This window comes from Pomacea canaliculata, linkage group LG8 (assembly GCF_003073045.1).
Source record: "Pomacea canaliculata isolate SZHN2017 linkage group LG8, ASM307304v1, whole genome shotgun sequence".
In the NCBI taxonomy this organism is placed as follows: Eukaryota; Metazoa; Mollusca; class Gastropoda; order Architaenioglossa; family Ampullariidae; genus Pomacea; species Pomacea canaliculata.
In genome coordinates this window covers 22,204,476-22,227,831 of record NC_037597.1, presented here as the reverse complement: position 1 = coordinate 22,227,831, position 23,356 = coordinate 22,204,476, and the positions used below count along the sequence as shown (strand labels likewise).

Genomic DNA, 23,356 nt, shown 5'->3' with positions numbered 1-23,356 from the left:
TCTAATAACCTTTGACCCTATTCTAACTGTGACCCCGGTGGACAAATACTTGTCTAGTGACACCATCGTTATCATGACGCATAATGTTCAGCCTCCAGGCCATTAAAAACTAATGACATTCTCATGTCAAGAGAATAATGTTCAACCCGGCAGTTTTGTGGGGTGAGTCGCCCTCAGCCCCTCCACGCGCTGGGTGTGCAGCCTGTCGGCTCGTGCTTCATTAATGTCTGGCCTCAACCGTCCGAGTGCGACAACTCTGGGTTTATGGAAACAGCTTCAGCCACAACTTTTTAAGTTAGCTTATCAATCTTCTAGCGAAACACAAGTGTAGACAGGGCAGTAAGCTGATTTGCAAGCAAACAGAAACACGGCGACATTCATACACGTGTACAGCGCGTGCACACACACACGCGCGCGTGCACACACATTGTATAGTCTTCTCACTGACTCGTTTTATTTTTTCTAGCTCACACACACACACTTGTGGCGTTTTCTTTACGACAATATTTATTAGCATAAATAATTAAATAATTTCCAAGAAGATAAATATAAACAATTTCCAAGAAGCTAATTATAAATTATAATAAGAGGTTGACATAGAGCGCCTGTCATCTTCATCCTACTGTCACGTGGTCAGAAACAGGGGCTGGAGGTCAAAGGTTGTCAAGATGTCTGGCTTTCGCTAGCGTAACTTCCGCCGCACACCGGCCAGCTCCCTCTAGCGGTCACATGGGGGTGTGCAGCTCGTCACAACAGATCAATATCGGCGGGAGAGGATTTCTTGTGATGCTGTTGCTGTCGCTTGACCTCGGGAATTCCCACCGAGGCTGGCAGCCACGAGTCGCTGTCAGGCGCTAGCTGCATGGCTAACACCTAGCAGTCAGCTACAATACTTCTGTTACATGGCTAACACCTAGCAGTCAGCTACAATACTTCTATTGTTAACATCGAGCAGTCAGCTACACTACTTCTGTTTCATAAGTAATGTGGCTCAGGGTCGAAACCTAACCCTTGGCACTGAAGCTGCTATCTCCCTCTCCAGCACCGAGAAATCAGTCGACTGGAACCGCGGTTGAAGTTATTTCGGGGACCAGCTCCTGGTTTTGGCAGATAAGCCACTTCCTTGCTCCACTCACTGTGCATGTTGAGGATTGTGCGAGAGTAGAAAGGTGGCGGGAGTAGTCACTGATGTTCATTCATTAGACTGGCTGTGGCAATGCTTCACTACGAACTACCATGAAAGTCGCAGAACCCACCCGAGACTAAACTGCGCGAAGTATGAGTAGTGAACAGGGTACCCCAACATTGGTGGTGTGTACAACTCGCTAAGACACTGCCAGGCTCGTCCCAGTCGGCTGATGATGATGATGATGATGATGATGATGAGTCCACTGGGTCTTCCTGTCTGAAAATCAGTGGAGTTGAGAGTTATCTATCGTACTATGGTCGTTACCTTCGTCCAGCAAGCGTGTGCCATGGATCCGTTGTCGCTCCGCGGCAAAAAAAAAAAAAAAATGTCTGCTCCTCAAAAGCCTTCAGCATTAGAAATCAAAGAGAACACAACTCTTCTATTCCCTTTGATCTTGCCGCGCGCCAGGATGACTGTCGTAGAACGAGGCAGTGACTCACGAGTGGCAGGGCAGGTACCTTCATTTTCTTTTGATAGAAACTCATCGAGGTTTTACCTGCAGCGCATGCGCAGATCTGCCGATGATGTCATCGTCTATAGCGGGAAAAACATATCATCCTCCGAAGCAGAGTCACTAACAAACAAAAAAGAAAAAAAATGTCCACGTGACATTATCATCATTCCGGCAAACACTCACTCAGGTGGGTCTGGAACCAGACTTTTCAGTTCAGACCAGTGACTAAGGCAGCATCAGTCATAGCATGAGGCAAGCTGGCACCCGTGTACCCTCATTAGTCTCGGACATTATTCACACCCCAAGCTCGCTCTCTCTCTCTCTCACACACACACTCACAGACACACACGCAAGTACGCACACATGCACACTCATACACGCGCTCGCTAGCAAAGTGTCAAAGAAACTTTTTATTTTTACCAACACATAAACAGCCTTCATGAGCAACAGACCGAGGTGATGTCACTAGAGACTCAGTAGCCTGAGGGTCAGTGAGGGTCCAGTGACTCGGAGCAGACCGTCTGTGACTAGAAAAACTACCTCCACTCACAGAAGAGTGAGGCCAACGGATTTATTAGGGAAAGTAAACAGCGAGGCAATGCTACCCATATACACTGCACCACCCACCCCTTACTGCCCTACGAGCACAAAGCTGTGTGACCCATGACCTTTTATTAACACTTTGTCTTTAAAAGAAAGTTTTTTTAAGTACATAAGAAGTGCCTCCTGAGTGAAATTATGTCTGCTGTAACGAACATTTACCCGCCTAGCCCCGGCTCACCCCTGTCTTGCCTCTGTATTGCTCTGTGGATATTTGAACCTGTGCCCCTGTGGGATGCCATGCTAAGCCCCAGAGGTCGACAAGGGATGTGGAAATCAGTAGCAGCATGTAGACAGACTGGCGCAGAACATTACACGATTACCTGCTCATCGTCTCAGGTAAAAACTACCTGCTGTATACCTCCTCGCCCCCAAACCCTTTCCTTCGCTCCTGTCATGCTCCGGATTGGCATGAGTTGCTCATGCACCTGCAACTAAATTTAATGGCGTTTCAAAGGTCTTTGTTTTTGCTTTTTTTTTTATTATTTATTATTTTTATTTATTTTTTGGTAATTTCACGAGGAGGTGTTGGAGAGGAAATTATATTTTCACTGAGAAAAAAGGTGGACAGGGTTGCGCTGTGTCAAGAGCTTCAAGTGTAGTAGGAGGAAAATATAAATCGATTTCTTTGTAAGGGATGCATGTCTGTTCTCTACATCACGGATACAGTTTGTACTTATTCAAGGCCGGCAACGATTTCACAGTCGTGCAGCGACACCCACTCGGGAAGCACTGACAGGGAGGTCACTCAACAGACACATGAACACTCGTAAACAAAAGACGGTTGGGGAAAACCAGATATAAATAACACGAGCTTAAGTGGTCGGAGGAGGAAATAAATGCGGAGTGAGTCAAAGTCTAAGGTGATGCTGATCGACCTCCATCTAAGTCATATGGTCAGGGTCACAGTGCTGTCTGCCAGGTGTGATCATGGGATGTACGCAGGTGAACTTGTTCACTCACTCAGTATACGACTGTTTGTACCTGATGGTCATTCCATGTTATATTCACCAAATAATGTTTGTTATTTACGCCACGTGCTGCTTCACGTTGTTTGTATACTTGACCCTGCCTCCCAGTGACCCCTGTGGGTCAAGGATATGAAAGTGGTCAAGTCTCTGTCTCTCTCACCCACACATCCATCTCAATTACTAGTTATAACAGACATTCGAAAGTTTCTTAACTCCCTTAAGTGTGAATACGCGCAGTTTTCTGATAATGTTTTGATGTTGTTTTCACACTTGTATATCTAATATACTGCAAGTCGGGTGTAAATTTCATCTCTTGTCTCCCCTGATTGTCTCTGTGCTGTCCTGTGTTTGTTTTTGTTTATTTAATGAACCACCGCCTTTTCATCGCCGACACAGAAACTGCGCATGACTCGAGCTGGCGAGGGTGTGAGTCAGTCTAGATTCTAGAACTTTCTCGGCCGTCAGACAATGTCTACAACAGCAGAGTGTGAACAACAGTAACATCGATGGCGACTACAACTGTCAATAACAGCTAAATTCTTCTTCTCTCTCTCACACATACAGAAACCTGTCGTCACATATTCACTTTATCGGGGTTTGCAACATCCTCACCTTAGCTGGACACCTGCCCTGAAGGTAAAGGGTGGAAGTGCAATGACAATGACACCCAGGGTAGGCAGGATGTAGGGAAGACATTTCTTGGCTCCTGAGAAACTGCGGTCAAGACGATTCCTAAGAAAAGCTAGTCATGGTGAATCGTTAACCTTTATCGTCGATGTCGTCATCATCATCGTTTTAGCAATGATGCACGATATTTCATCAATCCCAACATCAGTGACCTACTCGGCCCCCTCAACGCCTGACGCCACCGACTGTTGTGGAAATTCCTGACCTGGAAGTGGGTAAGGAGACAGCTGTGAGTCAGTTCTGATGGAGGTAAGGGGTGGCTGGCAGGGTGGAGGGGGGTTGGGAGGGTCAGTCAGCCTGTGAGTGTGTTGCCGGCCGCTGGCTGGATCACTGGGTTACTCGGGTTCAACCTGCACTTGGCGGAGCCTGGCGGATCGCGTGGTTACCGCGTGAGGAGCCGCGCGCGCCCCTCCCCCTCCCCAAAATAGATGGCATCACTCGCCCAGCGGCAGCACGTGCGTTTCACGTGCATCGCGCAACAATATAGCCGCCCAGCTCACCGCGCTATTTTTAGCCACACACGTGGAGCATCGATCTGCAGCAGCCGAGGAAGAGAGGTAACCTCTGATCGACACAAGTTCGTTTACCTTTTGTTTGTGTCAGTCGAGGGCCTTAAACGACGCAGCAACGTTATCTCTGAGGATAATCTTGAGGTCAAGGGGTCGGATCAAGTGTATTGTATATTAATGTAGACATCAAGAAAGTGTCCCTTCCTTCTCCAACACCTCCAACAAGGGTCACTGAATGCCGTTAGCTTCAAATATATCTCCCTTTGTTTGTTTGAGCCGACTGGAGAGTTGTTCGTGACCGCAAGTTTATGTTTACCAGTTTCAGAAGAAAGAAAAGGTTTGTTGTTTATCCAGAAGGATGCTACGAGCCTTCTCGAAGTAGCACGCGCCTCCACTGTGTGACGCAGTATCTTGCCATGAGAAGGATGAATAGGACTGTGATGAACAATGAACCAATGAACCCCCCTCCGAGTGTGTCCTGCCACTCCTCTCTGTCTCTCGGACTATTACACCAGACTGTTTTCACTAACTCTACTTGACCCAGAGAATAATTATTATTACTTCCATCATGTCTGATAAGAAATTATATCAAAACTTCGCTCAGAGTAAACACAAGCAAAACAAACAATAATAGAGATAATGCCAGGTCAACAAAACCCATCACAATTGATAACAAAGAAGTAGTGAAAGTAAAAAAAAAATTTACATACCTTGGCAATCTAGTAACAACAGATGGAGGTACAGAGGAGGATGTGAAGAACTCATCAAATCAAAGCAAACCAAAGCTCTGTGGAGGAATACAAAATTAATCATCTTCAGAAACAATGTCCTTTTGGTCTTGGACTATGGAAGTGAGTGCTGGGAGACATCAACAAAACTCAGGCAGAAACTGAAAAACCTTTCAAACCAAATGTCTGAGTAAAATTTTCAAGATATTCTGGCTTCACATAATTACTAACGAAGAAATCATTACAATAAAAAAAAGGATGTGGTTAGTGAGTGAGTATAATATGTACAGTTTGTGCACCTGTTTGTACGTGTAATAAAAGTGTATATCTTATAGTTTTATGTGCCTTTAGCCGAGAAGACAACGAGGGGAGCGGGAACATTTTGCGTGAGAGAGAGAGGAAGGGGAGGGGCGAGAGTTCTTTCATTCTATTGCCACCATGGAGAGGAGGATTGCGTTTATCTGTCAAGTGTCATCAGCTCACAGACAGTCAGCAATAATCGTCCCTACAGACACTTTCCGGAAGGATGGCCATTTGCCACTTTCCCCATTTCCCTTAACCGGAAGTCAGTAGGTCGGCTTCCGGAGTTGCTCTGTACGCTACAGTACATTTAATATATTACCACGATGTGACCTCGTGTTCTCAGAGAGACAGAGATGTGCGATAATGAAGTGAGCAAGGGAGGATGTGTGGAGGAGGAAGGAGTTAGGACGTGGGTGGTGGATGGTTTGCTAATGAACCTATGAACCTAATGAACCCTAGATGACATGTAAATGAGCGTAAATCACAAACTTAAGGGGAATTAGATGCTTGTGATGGACAAGAAATAAACACGACGCAATTCAGGTAAAACAAGTAAACATTGATTTTAAAAATTATTGAGAGCTCACACAAATCACTAACATCAACAATAAATGAGAGAATGGATGTGAATTCATATCCTGGCTAATTATCTAGGGTGTCCTGTTAATTCTATCTTCCTACCACTAAACGAGATGTCTAGTGAGTCAACAGATCATCAACTACCACACATCATATTCCACACTCGCTCACGTGCACATTCGCACGCTCCATACTGAATTGTCTTTCCTGCGAGGTCTACAATGGCCCTTGGTGGAATGTTACACAAGTCCTTCGTTGTCTGAAAACAATTATCCCTTGCTAAATAGAAATGCCCTTTGTTTATGGTACACAATTGTCCCTGCTGCACGGAGCAGAAGAGACAGTGGTCTACTGACCGTTGATCTTCCTTGTCTGGAAGAGATCTCCCTTGCACCAAAACACGAAACGTGCTTTGTAGGGAGTAGGAACGAGCGCTGACGAGTAGAAAGACGTTTTGCGGGGTTAAAGGTTACTTTTCTTGACACCCTGACTAGACTGGGCTGCATACCTTTTGGCAAGTCTCTATACACCCTCTCTTGTCCAGTGGTGGCTGACTGGTGATAGCGAACTTGACACTTGATAAATTGGTGGTGAGGCAGCGATTCTGGGTCCATCACAATGCTAAATTGCCAGTTTAGCTGGCACACGATTGGTCAATCACTCGCACCACCACGCTCATCGCTCACCTGTCTACATAAATACAACCAGTCACGCATCGCCGCTAGCACGAGACAATCACAGTCGCCAAACCTCTGGAATCCCTTCCTTACCTGAAATTAATTTATTTGCCCTGCTGGAGCACCTGCTCCTTTGATCTGCGTCCGCCTGTAAGTTGCAAAGCTGTCACCTGCCTAACCACCCACTAACTAACCACACTGTGAGATGCGCGGAATGCGAATCCTATTCCCTCAAAATCTTAGCCAGTGCTACACGCCCCTCGATTAATAGTCTCATTTATCTCCCATCCCACGTTCCTGCCTGAATACCTGGGGTTAACTGACCTTTCGGGCAATGTTTTATATCGCCACCCGATCTACCTGCTAAAACGCGACACGAACCAACTCCCCTACCCCTGCTCCCTTTGATAGCCTGTGTGTCCTGAAACACATGTAAATGAGAGTATGTACCCTGAAACACATGCACATCACAGATAATCACCACATATTCAGTTTCCACAAGAAAAGCTGTGAGAGAGATGGAAGGACCATCCGACACGTCACTCCTCTTTCTCACCCCATCCATCCTTCGCCACATTTTTCATGTATCAATATTTATTTATCATCATTATTTGTCGCCATCACCCGAGTTGGTCTAATCTTTGCAGACACTGCTTCACATTTGTATTTGATTCATACCTGTGCTTAAATCTCAGAAAGTTCCTGACTGGAATTTGTGAGCATGAGCCATAAGCTCGTGCGCGTGGGCAATGAACCGTTGACAGCCGCTGATAAAGGCGGCGACTCGTCCGTTAGCTGCCAGCACGCGCACATAAAACCACAAAAACAGAGAGCAAAGCTGCAAAAAGTAAAGATAATGAAGCTACAAGAAGAATAAACAATGAAGCTACAAGAACAATGGCCGGGATCAAAGGCAAGGAGAAGGTAACTGCCAACATTATCCAGCAGTAACTCACAATCGCAGCCACTTACCTCCCCTGGAATTCACACACACATCGGCAGGGACACTCCCTCCGCCATCTTGTCACTGGGTGAGAGGAGTTTAGTGTGTCCGCCTGCTTGCTTCTCCTTATAAGTGAGAGAAGGAAACAGAACGAACAAACTTTACTGATTTGGCCATCGGCCAGTGTCAAAGGGAGAGTGACTGACAGGGACAAATAAATAATAAATACATAGACCAGCGGTTCTCAACCTGTGGGGCGCGACCCCCTGGGGGGTCGCGACGTGCCTACAAGGGGGTCGCGAAGGTGGTCATTTTTTAAAAAAGTTTCTTATACTGGTATTAGTGAAATTAGTTTACATTGTGTAACCGAGTGGTGAGGGCGATCAAACTCCAAATCTCTTCTTCCTAATCAAGTACACTGTCTCGGCATGCAGTGACTTCTCACTTCCAAAACTCAAAACACAATCCCCCTCTCAACAATTAAGCCTCCAATCTCCCTCCTCTCACCTTTTGCCCTCTCTCTTCTCCAATCTCTCATCGCTGACTCCCCTCTCCCTCTCCAGTCACACCTCTCTCTCTTTTTTTAAACATCTAAAAGGCACGCATTCAGGAAACGTCCATCATTCACACCCTTTCATTCGCACGTGCTCAGTCCTAGTACTCTATAGGTCCCTGACAGAAGGCCATGACCAGACAAGGGAAGGACACCACCATATTACAAACAACTGACAAGATGAATGCTTTCGTCCGAAACATTTCGTTGTGGACGCAAAAGATACGCCAAGAAAATATTTTTGATATGTTTCCGTGCTTGTGTAAGTGCAAGGCTGACGTTAACTTGAATCTTGATCAGGTGAAGAATGTAATTATTGCCCATCTAAACGGACTGCAAGAAAGGTTTCAGCATTACTTCGCTGAAATTGATGTGACTAAATACGATTGGATTCGTAATCCATTTCTGGCTGATCCTAGCACAAGCGGGTTGTCCACGCAAGAAGAAGAGCAGCTCATCGACCTTTCGAGTGACCAATCCCTGAAAATGGTCTTCCAAACAACACCAGTGCCAACATTCTGGATTAGCGTCAACGGTGAATATCCTCTCCTTTCCGAGAAAGAAATGAAAGTTCTTCTGCCATTTTCAACTTCGTATATGTGTGAGCAAGGATTGTCAGCATTGGCAGCACTGAAGTCGAAATACAGAAATCGTGTGGACGCAGAGGCTGAGCTGCGAATAGCAGTGGGTACGAACATCGCACCCAGGTTCGCTTCTCTATGCAACAGCAAGCAGGCTCAACCTTCTCATTAATCAAAGTGAGTGTCCAATAAAATAATATTTATTAGCACCACAGAATTTGCTTTAGTAAAATTTCATTAACAGTTATACTTCTTGCAGATACGAACATTTGTTCTTCCGTTGTTGATTTCCTCGACGCGGCGTTCGAGGTTAGCTAAGGCTCCCCACCACCACCACCACCCCCCCCCCCGCTCTTCCACCGACCTAGCTGGCTAAGGGGGTCGCGGACGTACCGGTGTTCGTCAGGGGGGTCGCCACATGTAAAAGGTTGAGAACCGCTGACATAGACAATAAATACATACACGATCTGACAATAATGATATTATAACAATAGCCTACAAACCAGTAGACAATATTCTTATTCAAGAAACATCCATGCGAATTTGAAATATCTGAAAAATAAATAATTTGTAGTGTGAAATAAGAATGATAGCTTGAAACCACGTGACCATGTAGAAAACTTGATGGTGTGAATTAGAGAGAGAGATGATCATCAGTTTTACTTTACACCCTTTCATTTACATTTCCCCTTAAAAAGTTAACAGGTTAACAGCTCTGTCGTGTAAGATTTCTGTGTGAGTGTTGGGAGGGGCGAGTGGTGGTGGTGGTGAGAGAGAGAAAGACAAGGGAAGAGAGATATGAAAGAGTGTGTTTGAGTGCGTGCTCGCGCGGGAGTGTATTTGCTTTATTAACTAGTACAGCATCTTACAAAGCAATGCCAGCCCCTCACTATGCTCAGATGCAAGTAACTCCAGAGATGACAGATGACAGATGCTCTGAGTCGTGGTGAGTACTACACCTTGCGTGATTCTGAGTGCTAACCGTAATCATTTATTTACTACTTTCACTAAACCTGCCTCGTAAGAAATCTCTCAGATATATACACTAAACTTAATAAAAATTAAGTAAAGATGAGAAAGGGAAAAAACCACAAAGAAAGACGTACATGTTTGATTTCACTATGCAGACGCCGAAGCGTAGTACATTGACCGTTGTCGAGGGTTTAGACACAATACTTTGAAAAACAAATCACAGGTCGTCGCCACTTTGATTTCTAATGTGCTCAAGCACTATAATTATGTAAATGTCAGTGGTTGGCTAGTCTCTCGAGCCCTTCTCCTGCTTGTGTTTATGCTAATGTAACACTTGGCTTTCATTTGTTCAGATTCTATTTTTACATAACTTCTGTTAAAGCTATGAACGGCGCTCAGAAACAAAGGTCGACCTAAGTGGAGGAGGGAATACCAGGGATTTCAGACATTTGATTGAGAACAGCCATGCTTTGTTTTTGGCTTCAGTGAATTTGCATGAGAAAGGAGGCCAGTCAAAGTGGTTAGGTGTGTCAAAATCATTGAATACAGGTAAATACCACAGGACCCAGTGCAGCATGATGGGAAACGACTTTTATTTTTCTTTAGCGGACATGTTTTGTGTGCGACTACATTAAAAACATTTTTTTTGTCTTGGTCGTACATGACCGTGTTGTAAAGCATCTTGCAATTGTTCACTATCACGTGATCTTGACGCACACACCCGCGGGGGTGGACGGGAAGGGTGGAGTCGACAGCCACGATGCCTTTGGTCACGTGCCAAACGCCGACTAATTGTGTCAAACCACGTGACATGCAGCTGAGGGTGGAGGTAAAAACTCGGACACGATTGCCAGATTGTTAAATTTAGACAGGACTCGAGACAGGGTGATGAAACATTTATAAATATTTCTCTATAGAGACTGAAGTGAGGACACGAGTCCAGTTTGAAATATTCGCGCGCGCACGCACGCACACTCACAACGAGAGACAGACAAGGGGTGTACAGTCGCAGAGACCCCCAAAGACAGAGAGACCTGTGCAAGAACCTGTCTGTATCAAGGGTCTAGACATGAATCCAGTTATTAATATTTTCTGTACCGGTCAAGACCCACTGCGCCACAGTTTCAGGTTTGACCATGGGAATGCCCTTTCCTCCATTAAGGTCAACTTGTGCAGGTCAAGCCCTGCCCATGATGTACAAGGCTAGAAGTCCTCGTGGAGACCAAACCCCATCTCCCGAAACCCTTCTCATAACTGCCACGTCTGGCATATTTCCTGATTGGTTTTAGTCACAGCAATTCGCATGCACCTTTTGTTGAAATGGTTTGACCCTTCAACCTTAACGGGAGAAAGGTCGTCTGGTTTAGGCTCCTTCCCACAACACGTGTAAAGCTTGTCAGCAGTCGCCGTTACAATGAATCTATATTAAGGTATTGCACTGTCGAGGTGGGGCGAGGGCAGTAAGGGGGAAGACCAAGCCAACCCTGGCATGTGGGGATCGGTGATCTCTACGATCACTGGACAGTGGGATGAGTATTGAGGTTTGGTCACTGGTCCCGAGACATCGCCGAACAAGTATAGCTACGAAGAAAATAAAATGACTTGCGAACCTTGTCTGCTGCGACAATCTCTCAGCTGACTGGGTGGACTGGACGGACCTTACTGAGGAAGAAAGAGAAAAACAATAAATTCCTGTTATTAGCGTATTTTCACTGTTAACCAAATAATTCGAGCAGCAGTTCCATTAAACTTTGTGCGAAAAGAAAATAAGTAAAGGTGATGTTTTTAAGTGTGTTGTGTTTGTCCCTCTGTACCTAAACAATACTGTCAGTTAGAAACCCTGTGGCTGGCTGTGTGGTTTATTGACCTGCTCATGGTCAAACCTGCTCGTCTACAGGTCTTCGCTCTGCTTCTCCTTCATCTGTCTAACGGCAGGCGGTCACGTGTGGTACTCTCACCTTACTTCTGTGTATATGTTCTACATGTATAGCTACTTCCTTCTTCTCTTGTTGTTTACAGTGGTGTAGCTCGTGCAGCTAATCTGTATGAGAATTAAGTTCCTTCGTAGTAAATCGGTTTGGCCTGAGCATCTCCAGAATCATCCTTGAGTATTCATTTTGCGAGTTCTCTCCAACACACACACACAGAGCAAAACTCCTCTCCTTCCTGTTTCGCCCTCCACCACGTGACCAATTGCTGCACACAGCCATATAGGTGTGGACTTGCCATATTTCGTACCTCAATATCTTTGGTTCGATCCTTGCCCAGGAGACTCGTGTACACATTGACCGGACCACTTTCCCCAGTTTGCCTGAGAAGTAGACCACGAGTCACGCGCGGTCAGTTCTGCGCGCGCTTCGGAACATCGAGAACTCAAGCCTGTGTTCTTACAGGAAAGGAAGAAAATGTTTCATCCCGAGTTGTGCACTGTGTCGCGGAAGTCGTTGGGTTATGGATGAATGTTTTCAGTAAGGCTTACTTTGATTTTTATTGGAATCAATTCGAATTGTGGAGTGGGAAACGAGGGAACACGAGACAAAGGCGACTTTTCCAATACTTACCCCCAGTATATTAAATGTGCTGCCATGTCTTCATCAAGTCGCTGTTATTTTGATCGCCTGATAATATTGTAGCAACACTCGCCAACCAAATCGCCATTTTACTTTACAAACATCATAAACTCGATCGAGCTGATAGCCACGATAGAACTGCTTTCAACTTTCTTGCATGGACCGGATGCACTCAAACTGAGATGTAAATGTAAGCATATCCTGTATGCAACTATTTGTAATAAATGTATTAACTGCGGCGTTGATGTATAGATACATATATTGTTTATATACCTATACCCGGCACAGGTATGTTGATACTATCGAGGGCTCGTGGCATGCTACTTTTGCTTTCACCTCGAACCCAAAGAACTACGACTAAACTTTACAGCAAAGTTCGATCTCTGCACAACTTTTATCCTTCTTCAACTTTTTGTTTCGAATGTACGAGAAAACGAACAGCCTAAAAGCTAAATAAAAGTTTAATGCTATAATTAGAAAAAAATATACATAGGTCTGTTACATGGGCTCATTTTGTTTGGCAACCTTGATGGGGCCTCAAGATCCGCCCACGTTGCGAGCAACTTCTCGTGCGAGCTGTTAACCTATGTCTTGCGAGACATCGTGATTGTACACACGTGTACAGCTGCTTCACACACGCAGAGGGAAAAACAATTCTGTGCATGCGTATAGTCGCAATAGTTTCGTAGTGGAACACTGCCAAAAATCGGGGCCAACCTCGCTCGCCTCAATGAAAATCATGCTAAGCATATGCATGACGTCAGGGGAAATGCCTTTTATGGCGCGATCAATAATCACGTGATTGTCGGCCCAGCGGTGTGATGAGGTAATGGTGCTAAAAATAGGAGCCTGACTCACCCTGACTCACACTGTATATGTACCATAGTAAAGGAGGTATTCCCTCACTCCGAACGGTGACTCATAGAGAGATTCTCCTGAAATTCCAAGGACGGTGCCACCCAACCGCTAGTTGTGAGCAGACAGTGCCAGACGAAGACAGACTTTGGTTTTACACGCCAGCGCGCGCCTCACACAAGGGAGCACACTCAGCGACAGCAACTGTAGAATGTTTCCCAGCCAGGAGACTTCGTACGCCGAGTCGAAATACGTGGCAGACATCTTATCCAGCATGTCCAGCGGAGGCGAGCCGATCACTCCCTCGGTAAGTCTCAAACTTCTTTCTCACTTTGAAAATAGTTTCGTCTCATCCTCTAGAGTTAAGGTTAAGCATTGTATATATTTTTAATGAAAGCATAACGCCAAATAACCGAGAATGTAATCGAGGAGGTTGTGAAGACAACTGTGTACATGCACTCTGCTGGGTTAGGATCGAGCTGTCCTTTGACCCGGGGCGCTCGTGGAAAGTTTGCCGGTATGGGAAAGGGCTCAACAGGGCAATAGCACCAAAATTAAGCCCCATACTCTAATCACCATTCCTTTAGATGGGCTAGGAGAGAGGGGGGAACACACACTTCATACACCCCACCACCATCATCGTCCCCCCCTACCACCACCACCGTATCAACATTATTTCCGCTACGACCTCAATGCCGAGGCGGTCGGGTCGGTTGGTCGGTTTTAGCTCTATGCAAAACCGCCTCCATTACGAAGCCCGAGACGAAGGCATGCGGCAGTTTGATTGGCTGTTGGTGACACACACAGCTAAGCGCGTGGAGCACCGTGGGGTCAACTTTTTGTCGGCGCCCGAAATGTCCTCGCCCTTCCACATTTGGCCATGGGGGATGTTATACTTACTACATATAGGCAGTGGATTGTCACACACACGACACACGCATCTCGCGTGCGCCAACGCCAAACAAAACGAGGGACTTGCGCTCGATGCTTCGGCGTGTTACAACACAGATAGGCCCCGCGTGTTGATGGCAGTTGCTAACAAGTGTTACTAGTGTTGAGTGGGTCGGATGATTTGCACATGACCGCATCACGGGATTGCATTGTTTCTCTCCATGATAATTTTCTAATCACATAACGAAATTAAGATTTTCTTAGCCGCCAAAAGAAGTTGCTCGGGATATACAACCAAACCGACATAAGTTTTCTGAAATAATCAGTTTCTTGGTGAACTTCAGAAATGTGGGCACTGCTGGTCAGTTCTTAGACATGCTCTCAGACGAGAAGCTACTGCGTTGCTGTTGTTGTAGCAGGTGTTCATTGGTGGAACCAAAGTTTAAAGTGCCTTCTTGAGTGAAGATACAGCTTAGGAGGAGGATTCTGTCCGCCAGTATCTTCAGTACTATTTGCTGTTTAACGGCTGCAGGATTTCTGCTTTGGATTTAAGTGTGGTTTGTGTACATCAAAATCGTTCACCCATGCATGTGGGTCACCATCAATACGGAAGGGGTGGGAATATGATGGATTACACCTACCATCATCAGTACAACATGTACCCGGAGTATTACACCCCTCAGTATGCCCAGCAGTATCCACCGGTCAGTGCAGATACAAAACTCAATTTGTTTCCAGTATTAGTCACCAACCTAAGACAAAAATAAAATGTGACATTGATTTCACAGTCTTGTTATTTAATGATATAATATATTTTTTACTAGCTACAATGTCAGTTTTCAATTTTATGACATAACATTTGAACATCATTGTAATAATTTTTTATTTTATCTGTCAGCAGTACCCTATGCCCAACTTCTTGACATCAATGAGTTCGGGTACAGGAACAACCCCAACACTCACTCCAACTAGCCTTGCCAACCTGGAGCAAACATTCATTGAACTTCAATCTGTGCCAGTTGGAGGGTCTGCGGGACCAGGAGGTTGTGAACCGCACACTCAGAGTGGTTTTGTGCCACCGGTCATAGATCCCTCAAGTCGTGAGCAATCACAGGATTCTTTTGAGTCGGATCCTGAGTGGGAACCTGTGATTAAACGAGGGAGGTCCGACAGTGGAATTCTTGGCTCCTTGGGCAGTAATGGGAGCCAGTCCTCAGCTCCACAGAGAAAGTACACGCGCAGAAACCGCAATGAAAAGGTAACTAAACAAATTTTTCTCAACTTCAAAATTCATTTTTATGTGTAATATATGGTGTGCAGTTTTAATATGGATTTGATCCTCATTTATTGAGGTGTAAAGAAGACATTTCAGTACATAACAGATGATGAATCTCAACCAGATCTTGGCTTTAAAGAAAGATATTTTTTAAAGTTACTTTTACTACAAATAATTATACTATGCCAACCTTTACTACAAATAAATATGTTGTGGCAGAACAGAGGTGAACAACTTTTACTTTGAGCAGTAAATACATTTGAAATCACAGTAACATTTTTCTGCGCTGATGAACCTGACTGCTGAGAGAATTTTTCCTGATTATACATTTTTTTATGGTGTCTCCCTATGATACCGAAGTTTTGCCACACGTTGCTAACTTGTTAAACTTATTACTGCATGGTGTGTATCTGTAGTATATTCAGGCTATTATAGTTTTGGTAGAGGGCATTTTCCCTGCCTCTCTTTCCCTGTTTATGGCAATTACAATTTGCCTAGAGGTTTATGTAATGTCTTTCAGCATCACACAGATAACACGGGTTGTTTTTTTTTTCAAAATAGGAGAAATTACAATAACTTGTTATAGGTTGTAAAGTTCAGTCAGACATGTTTTGTGAATTGCAAGATGAAGACTGAACATTGTCTAGTACCAAACATTTCATTCCATTATCATTTATTTAATGGTTTTGTGGAGTTTAATTTCAATGAAGAAAGCAGTTTTATGATTTACTTCACGAAGGTATGCAGTTTTTGTAGTCTGGAAGATCGTCACACATTACAGCAGACATCCTTGCACCCCAAACCTGTCTGTGCACATTAATTTTACCTGCTCCCTGCCCATCATTTCTTTAATACAACAGAAATAGTTCACTTTTACAGTTAAGTTTCTCGCTCACTCTGACCACCCGACATCTAGGAGCTGTCTTGAGTCAGACATGATCATGGACCTAATAGCACATTGTCAGATGCCTTGGACAGGTTATTGTTGAAGGTCTAGACACTGTTGACACTGACCAACACTAATTCCCTACCCCACCCACCCTCAGTAGCTGTACTGGTGGGACACAAGCTTCCCCCCTACCCACTCATACCCCCACCCCAACTCAGCAGCAACAGCCACCTAATGAATCTGACCCAAGTAGAATCACGTGTCCCCACCCTTCCGTTATTAAAATCGAAGCGACGCGCAGGCCAGACCTGTGGCTCCCCCACCCCACACCACCCTGTCCTCACCCCTCCCCTCTCTTCCCTTGTCCCTTTGACATGGTCGGGTGTTCCAATTATAGAGCAGGCGCGAGCGCCAAGTAACAAGCCTCCGGGGTCCGCCTGGTGCCACGTCCCGTCGCCCTCGGTACCCCTCGCCCCCCCTCGGCCGGCAGCTCCCCCCTCTCATCCCAAAATGTCCCCGGCGGGGACGGGCAGCCTCGATATGGGTCCGACTACGGGTCACAAACAAGCTGCGTGACATTTTGCTGGATGAAGTGATCAGTGCTGCCCCCTGTAGGTGTGGTGGACACGGTGGTGCATGGCGCGCCAACTGTCATTATTTTTCTGCGTCACCCGAGTTTGTTTTCGACATCGAGGCACCACCATCCTGCTGCTCCAGCCCTGCTCCCTGCCACCCACACACCCATCATGATCCCTGGCTTCACTAAATGTAGTTTATGCTGTGTGTAGTGCGCTTTTATTAACTCGGGCCGTTGGTCGAAACTGTTTTTAGACGCAGGAAACGGTTATACTTCGACATAAGTGTGTTCAGTTGGTCGGATAAACTGAATGCCAACTGTATCCTCCACAAGCACAAGTAATGTGGGTTGGAGAAAGGATGAATTAAAGATAGAAGACGGACCATTAAAGGTAGAAGCCGGATCCTCCAAGGAGGATGGGCAAGTCGAACACTAGTAGCGAACCGAAGACATCAAGCTAACCGCCATTGTTTTGTCTTATGGTTGCAGTTGTCCCCGGAAGAAGAAGAAAGGCGACGAGTGAGACGAGAGAGAAACAAGCTGGCAGCAGCCAAGTGTCGCCAGCGGAGGGTGGACCACACCAACATGCTTGTCGAGGTCAGTACCATCCCCCTTCTCTCACTCTCCTACATAACTTCCCAGCTGCCTTCTTCATTACATCTTACCTCTCACTCTTAATTGATTTCATATCTCAAGACTTTTCGAGATTAGCTCCATCACCATGTCTACCTTGGACTGGCTGATGATTGGTTGAATTTTGAATACAAGGTACAGTTAGAAGCCAGACTGTAAGGTTTTATTTGTTTTAATACAACAAAACATTTATTGTGATGTTGCTGCAGGAAACGGAAAAGCTGGAGGCCGAGCGCAGCGACCTGGAACACGAGATTCAGGTGCTGCAGCAGCAGAAGGACCAGCTGGAGTTCCTCCTACAAGCGCACGTGCCCATCTGCAAGGTTGACCCCAACGCCGGTGTGTTCAAGATCAAGCGCGAGCCGCCGGACAGCAGCAACAACGCCCCCGTGACTACCTCGTCCTCCTCCGTCCCGTCCGTCTGCAGCTCCCGCCCCACCAGCCTCCCCTTGGACCGGCCGCGGAATGGAGAACTGCCGGTTGTGGTCTCCTGCGCCACCGGGGTGCCCATATCCACCCCGTCCTCCGGACTGTTCACTTACTCCAGTCTTGACAGCTTGGTGGACGGCTCCACGGGCCTGACCCCGCTGACCTCCGGACCCCGGCGTCTCGTGCGCTAGCCAGGTGCACCGCAGCGAAAGTGAGAGCGGCACGGAGGCCGTGGGGTCGCCGACACTCATCTCCCTCTGACTGTGCTCGCCAGGACCGCACGGTGCATGAAGAACACACTGGAAACGATGTCCGTTAAATATTGTGACAACAGTGACTTACATTCGATAAGATCAGAAATGCGTCCCTCGCTGGACATGAAGCAGCACTCGTTTCCTCACTGGTCAAGTCAACAGCAAGACCTTTCCTTCAAGCTGACATGCACGTGCGCCCTACACGACCCTCGCCATATCTAGATCAGCCTCGCCAGATACACTAAGCAAGCCAGATAGGAGGTTTCTCATAATTTGTTTTGCTTGCTTGTGTCTTGGTTGCCTAACGCACGAATTTTTGTAAAGTCTTGGGGGTGGGGGAGACAGAGAGCCTTCCAGAACTGTGTTGTCATGAACACCGATTCGCATTTGATAATCAGACTCTGAGACTGACAATAACGACTGTGCCATGTTCTGCTGCTTCTTCCTGAGGACACACAAACAATGGCACATCCAGGCCTTTTGTTTATGCAAGCGACGAGACAACAAGTGGATCATAGACTCATTCATGTTTCAACTACAATATTTTTTTTCTCCAAGCGCCCTTCACACAACACTTTGTATTTTGCTCCTGTGACACCCAGGAACCAATCGTAAATTAATCGAAATAATGGCCGTGTCTATTCATTAAAACTGAATTTAAATTCGTCGGTCTTTTGATATAAATATTTGGTAAACATTGTAAATTATTGTAAATTAGTGTTAAAACTACTGTGGTTAAAGAAAAATAACAACAACAGTAGCACGTATTCCGGCTAAGATTTGACCGGATAAGAAAATAAAAATAACAGCAAAACAGCCGAGAGCAAAATTTGTTTTTTGAAAGTGGATATGGTCACTGAAAGATTGGTAAACAAGTAGATTAGAGACCTATATACCTTTGGTGGGATGCTCGCAGCTTTGACAGCTGTTCATGAGTGCGCAGGTGTCTTCAGTGCACACCTGACTGATTCCCTTGACGACCGGTGACTGATAAAGGTAAATCCGAGTGACATCCAGACTTCAGTCGGGAGTTAACGGCCGTTGTTATTGGGCACAAATAATTTTTTTTTAATTTAATTAAAAGGGTAGGGGTCAAAGGAGAATAAAATTGTCTCTAAACCCCGTAACAACACTAATCAGGCGTGGAGCTAATTTATGCATGTGTGGATGCCCTCCTCTAAATTTCATTGGCTGCCTAAGGCGAACCGTCTTTCTCCAACTGTGTTAACAGCAATTTTACATCGGTATTGGTGGAAATACACCGGCGCCATGTCTGCAAAACTGAGAACATTTTTGTAAAACATCCAACAATATATTTGAAAGAATGGTCTAACGGGATCGCATGTTAACTGCCTTGTATCCGAACCACTGCTTCCAAGCGAGCAGAAGTTTACAAACTCTTTGGAATACTTTCATCTACATTTTTGTACCATTTTCTGCATTGCTATTTATTATACATTTTTATTACAAAAATACTGCTTCCAAATTTTCTTCATAATAAAACGTGAAAGGAATTGTGGCTTTGTTCTTTCTGACTGTACTTCTTCCTGAACTATTTATATTGCAATAGCTGATGATGATGCACACGGTTTTGTATACGAATTTTCGAAATGCTGCTATAGAAATCTTGTCAATGTTATGTGTTTTGTGGTCTTCATGTTATATCCACATACTGGATAGCTGTATGTCTGCCGGCAGTTGCCTAAAAGGAGTAATAGCTATTTTTTATTTCCACTGATAAGTTAAACATTTTCAAGTATATTTCATATACTTTCATATCTATGCGTTTTTATATTAAACACTGTATTTAAAAGGGGAGAGATATATTTTTTCTGTGACCTGACCTCTGATTTTCTTTAAAGCATAAAGTGACTACAAAACGGGATTAGGCTCGAAACAATCCCTGTCCCCCATCCAGCTGCTGAAATTTTTTCGACTTGTTGTCAAGCTCTGCCATTTTGTACCAGCTTGTGCTTGTTGAGGGAATCACATTGGCATTCAGAGTCTGAATGCATGGATTAGAAATAACCCTGCGGTACCCTTATGCTTTGCACCTCCGTTCTACCATGTGTGAATGGGATATTCTGAGAATCCTGCCTTCCAGTATTCTGGCAAATTGCTGACAACATTTGCAATACAGTGAAGTTAACCGCTGTTGTTATGCTGATGTTTCATGGAGATTTTTTACAAAAATAGTTAACAAAATATCTTCCGCATAAAAAAAATGGTTTACACAATTACAAGAGGCTGGAGAATACCGCGTGAAGGATACAATCTTTGCCTACAAGTATTGCAGTTTAAAGACCGCAAATAGTAACTTATTGGTGACGTAGTGCTGTATAATTATTTTAATGAGCAAATGGTCAGCATAACTGTTTACAAAGTATTTGATATGCTCATGGATGTTAACTGAAACAAAATGACATTTTGGCTTTGTGTGCTTGCGCATTTACCTTTTTATGCTTATTGTCCTCAAACATTTTCTTATCTCTTTTTTACGAACTGCACCATGAAGAGCCTTATCAGTCCAGGTACTACCCGAGACATTGAAAAAGCCTTTGACGTTTCTCTGTCCAACAAATACTATTTTTACAGAACGTATACCTGAGCGCAATGTACGAGAATGTTGACACTTTACCGTCACGTGGTCTGAAGAGAAATCAAGAGCTGAACCAGGCGAACCACTTTGATGCATTTATTTTTTACTGAAGTCACTGCCGACTCTGAAACTTGACAACAGAGCTAGTAAGACATACATGCCTGTATATTGTGCGCGCGCAGCCTGCGTGCTGTTACGAAAATGTATCTATGTGTCGTTGTTTGCATTGTGTTGGTTCCATCACGGTATCCATGCTACTGACGAAGGAGTATTATGGGGTGTATTTCTGTTTTTTTGGTCAGTGATGAGGGTATGCGATGTTGATGACTGTACTCTCATGATTCACTTTGCGATGATAATTGTGTGCGCCATCTCTGCAATACTCAGGAAGACAACTGAGAAAGCATATCCGTCTGTTAGTATTTTTCGCCATTCCTAGGAAATGTTTTTGCATGAATAAATTATGGAAATGTTCACAGATGTTCACTAAACGCCCTATGCTTTATTTATTTATATGTTGAAAGACAAGTACAGGAAAGAAGTAGGTACAGTAGGTCAGGTGCAATAGAATGGTGAAGTTCGATTAGGTATCCACCAATGTAAATAGGTGTATTTTAAATAAATATGAGAGGAAATTTGCTAGAAAATATCTAAAATAAAATTAAAAGTGCATCATTGCTGCAGAAAAAAATTGGTTAATCTTCATGCAATGAGAATTGCATTTTACGCTCGAGGTTGTGCTGGTGGACTGGCAAAAGTTTCAGATCATGTGACATGAATTACGGTATTCTTCTGTAATACAATTAATTATTGGATAAGATGTCGATCTGGTTTGTTTCTGAGTTTAAAAGGGCATTCCATTGCAGTCCAAAAGGTTCCACCCCATATCACCCTCGCTGCGTTCATTCAGGTTCTGTCAGATGATCATCAAGAGCATCTGGATTCTTGGCAATAATGTTAGGGTCAGTATTGACAGTTATGTGGGGTGGAATATGTGTAACAGATCTGATGAAAGTGAACATTGTATTGTAAGTGTTCATACTTTTGTGTTGTTTGTTTGCTATTTTCCATTATCTTTGCACTTAGGGGGAACTGCTGTGAATAATCTTTACGACGAAAGCGCTTACTACGATGGGCTCGTGCAACTGACTGGGGAACAATAAATACTCAGTTCTGCTTGTATATATATATATCTGTATCGTTATATGTTATACATTATGTATAGAAACACAGTTATTAATTCTAATTTTGTAGACCTTTTGTTTGTTTGGTTACATGTCTGGGTGTTAGGTGAACTTTCTGACACAGAACTGATATTTTTTTTAATTTTAACTTTTTTGGGTGGTTGGGAGGGAAGATTGATGACCTGCAGATAATGCAATAATGGCAGTGACATGTGTTGGCCTGTAGTCAGTCATGTTTGCTGGTAAAAGTTCTCGAATCTTTTGTTGTAAACCGTGTAGTTATCGGTTTCTGTTAATATCCGTACGACAACTTGTTCTGCTGTTTGTCTGTCTGTTGTCAACCGCACACTGCCATCTTATCTCAGAAGCTTTCCTCGTTGACTTTTCACAGGCTTATCTGCGAGAAATGGCTTTTGTTGACCATACACTTGCCTAGAAATGTAAGCCCCAGGGGGCTGGTTGCATAAATGTGTTTCTAAAAGTACAAACTGTTCTTGAGCAGTAATTTAGAAACATTTTCTTTTAAAAGTCTCTCCTGAACCATTTAAATGCATTGCATAAGTGCTTTCAATAAATATGCTAAATAGACCGAAATTCCGAAAAGCGGTTTTATTCAAATAATAAAAAAAAAAAAAAAGATTGTGTTTCTATGAAAGTGACTACCTAACTGTATTGAATCCTAAATTTAGAAATGTGTTGTGCAACTGGTCTCTGGGGTTAAACTGCAAGAGAAAGACTTGTCTTTAGCAGCCAGAGGCACAACCAAGAGTTTATGAGTAGTATACTAGTCTCTTCACTCTTTGCACAATCCACCCACACTCCACCCGTCTGTCTGAACGTTCACAGCTACCCGTATTTTTATTTTATTTACTTATTTATTTTTTTTACAGTAGCTCGTACAACAGATTTGAAAGCAGGTTGTAGCTTAAACGGTCAAGTCCTAAGCTGTTTTAGTTCTGGTACCATCTATTTTAATGTTTCAAATGCAGAAATGAAGTCTGCTAGAAACTAATTTCTGGCTCGAATGTCTGTGTGTCTGTGTTCTGACTAGTGTGTTATTCATGTGTAGCTGGAATGTCATTGAAATGTGTTGATGATTCTTGCCTTCACTGGTGCTCTTGAGTCGGAGTAGGACACTCTACATCTTCCACTGTATATTTCAGCTTTTGAAGTATATTTTTACAATAGTCATAATTTGCTGGTTTACTGAAACAAGCGTTGCTGTTGTTATCATCATTTTCATTTTTTGTATCTGATGCTCATCACAATAAATATTCACGCAGCTTAGAAATTGTTTTCTAGTATATGTGTATATATGTGAGCGTGTCAGTGAAAGAGGTGAAGCAAGAAGAGCAGCAGGTGACGAATGAACTGAGAATGTCAGTTTGCTAAAGGTTTAAGCCAAGGTTCATAAAAATTTTATATATTTTGGCCTGAGGTTTATAGTTGTTGC

General features: G+C 44.2%; 1 protein-coding gene and 1 long non-coding RNA gene across 2 annotated transcripts in view; one reads left to right on the top strand and one right to left on the bottom strand.

Moving 5' to 3' along the window:
* Positions 1 to 266: 266 nt before the first annotated feature.
* LOC112570485 overlaps positions 267 to 23,356 on the bottom strand; it is a 40,119-nt gene continuing 17,029 nt past the window's right edge. Inside the window, exons 4-6 of the long non-coding RNA XR_003100634.1 lie at positions 7,670 to 7,765; positions 5,121 to 5,197; positions 267 to 1,763 (exon numbers count right to left, since the gene is read on the bottom strand). This is a non-coding gene — a long non-coding RNA (uncharacterized LOC112570485). The remainder of the gene's footprint in view (positions 1,764 to 5,120; positions 5,198 to 7,669; positions 7,766 to 23,356) is intronic.
* LOC112570480 (fos-related antigen 1-like) lies at positions 13,198 to 23,190 on the top strand. The gene is given in 5 exon segments (XM_025248913.1): positions 13,198 to 13,478; positions 14,961 to 15,320; positions 17,294 to 17,401; positions 17,647 to 18,045; positions 18,047 to 23,190. Coding segments are annotated over 5 exon segments (1,044 nt in total). The 5' UTR covers positions 13,198 to 13,382; the 3' UTR covers positions 18,128 to 23,190.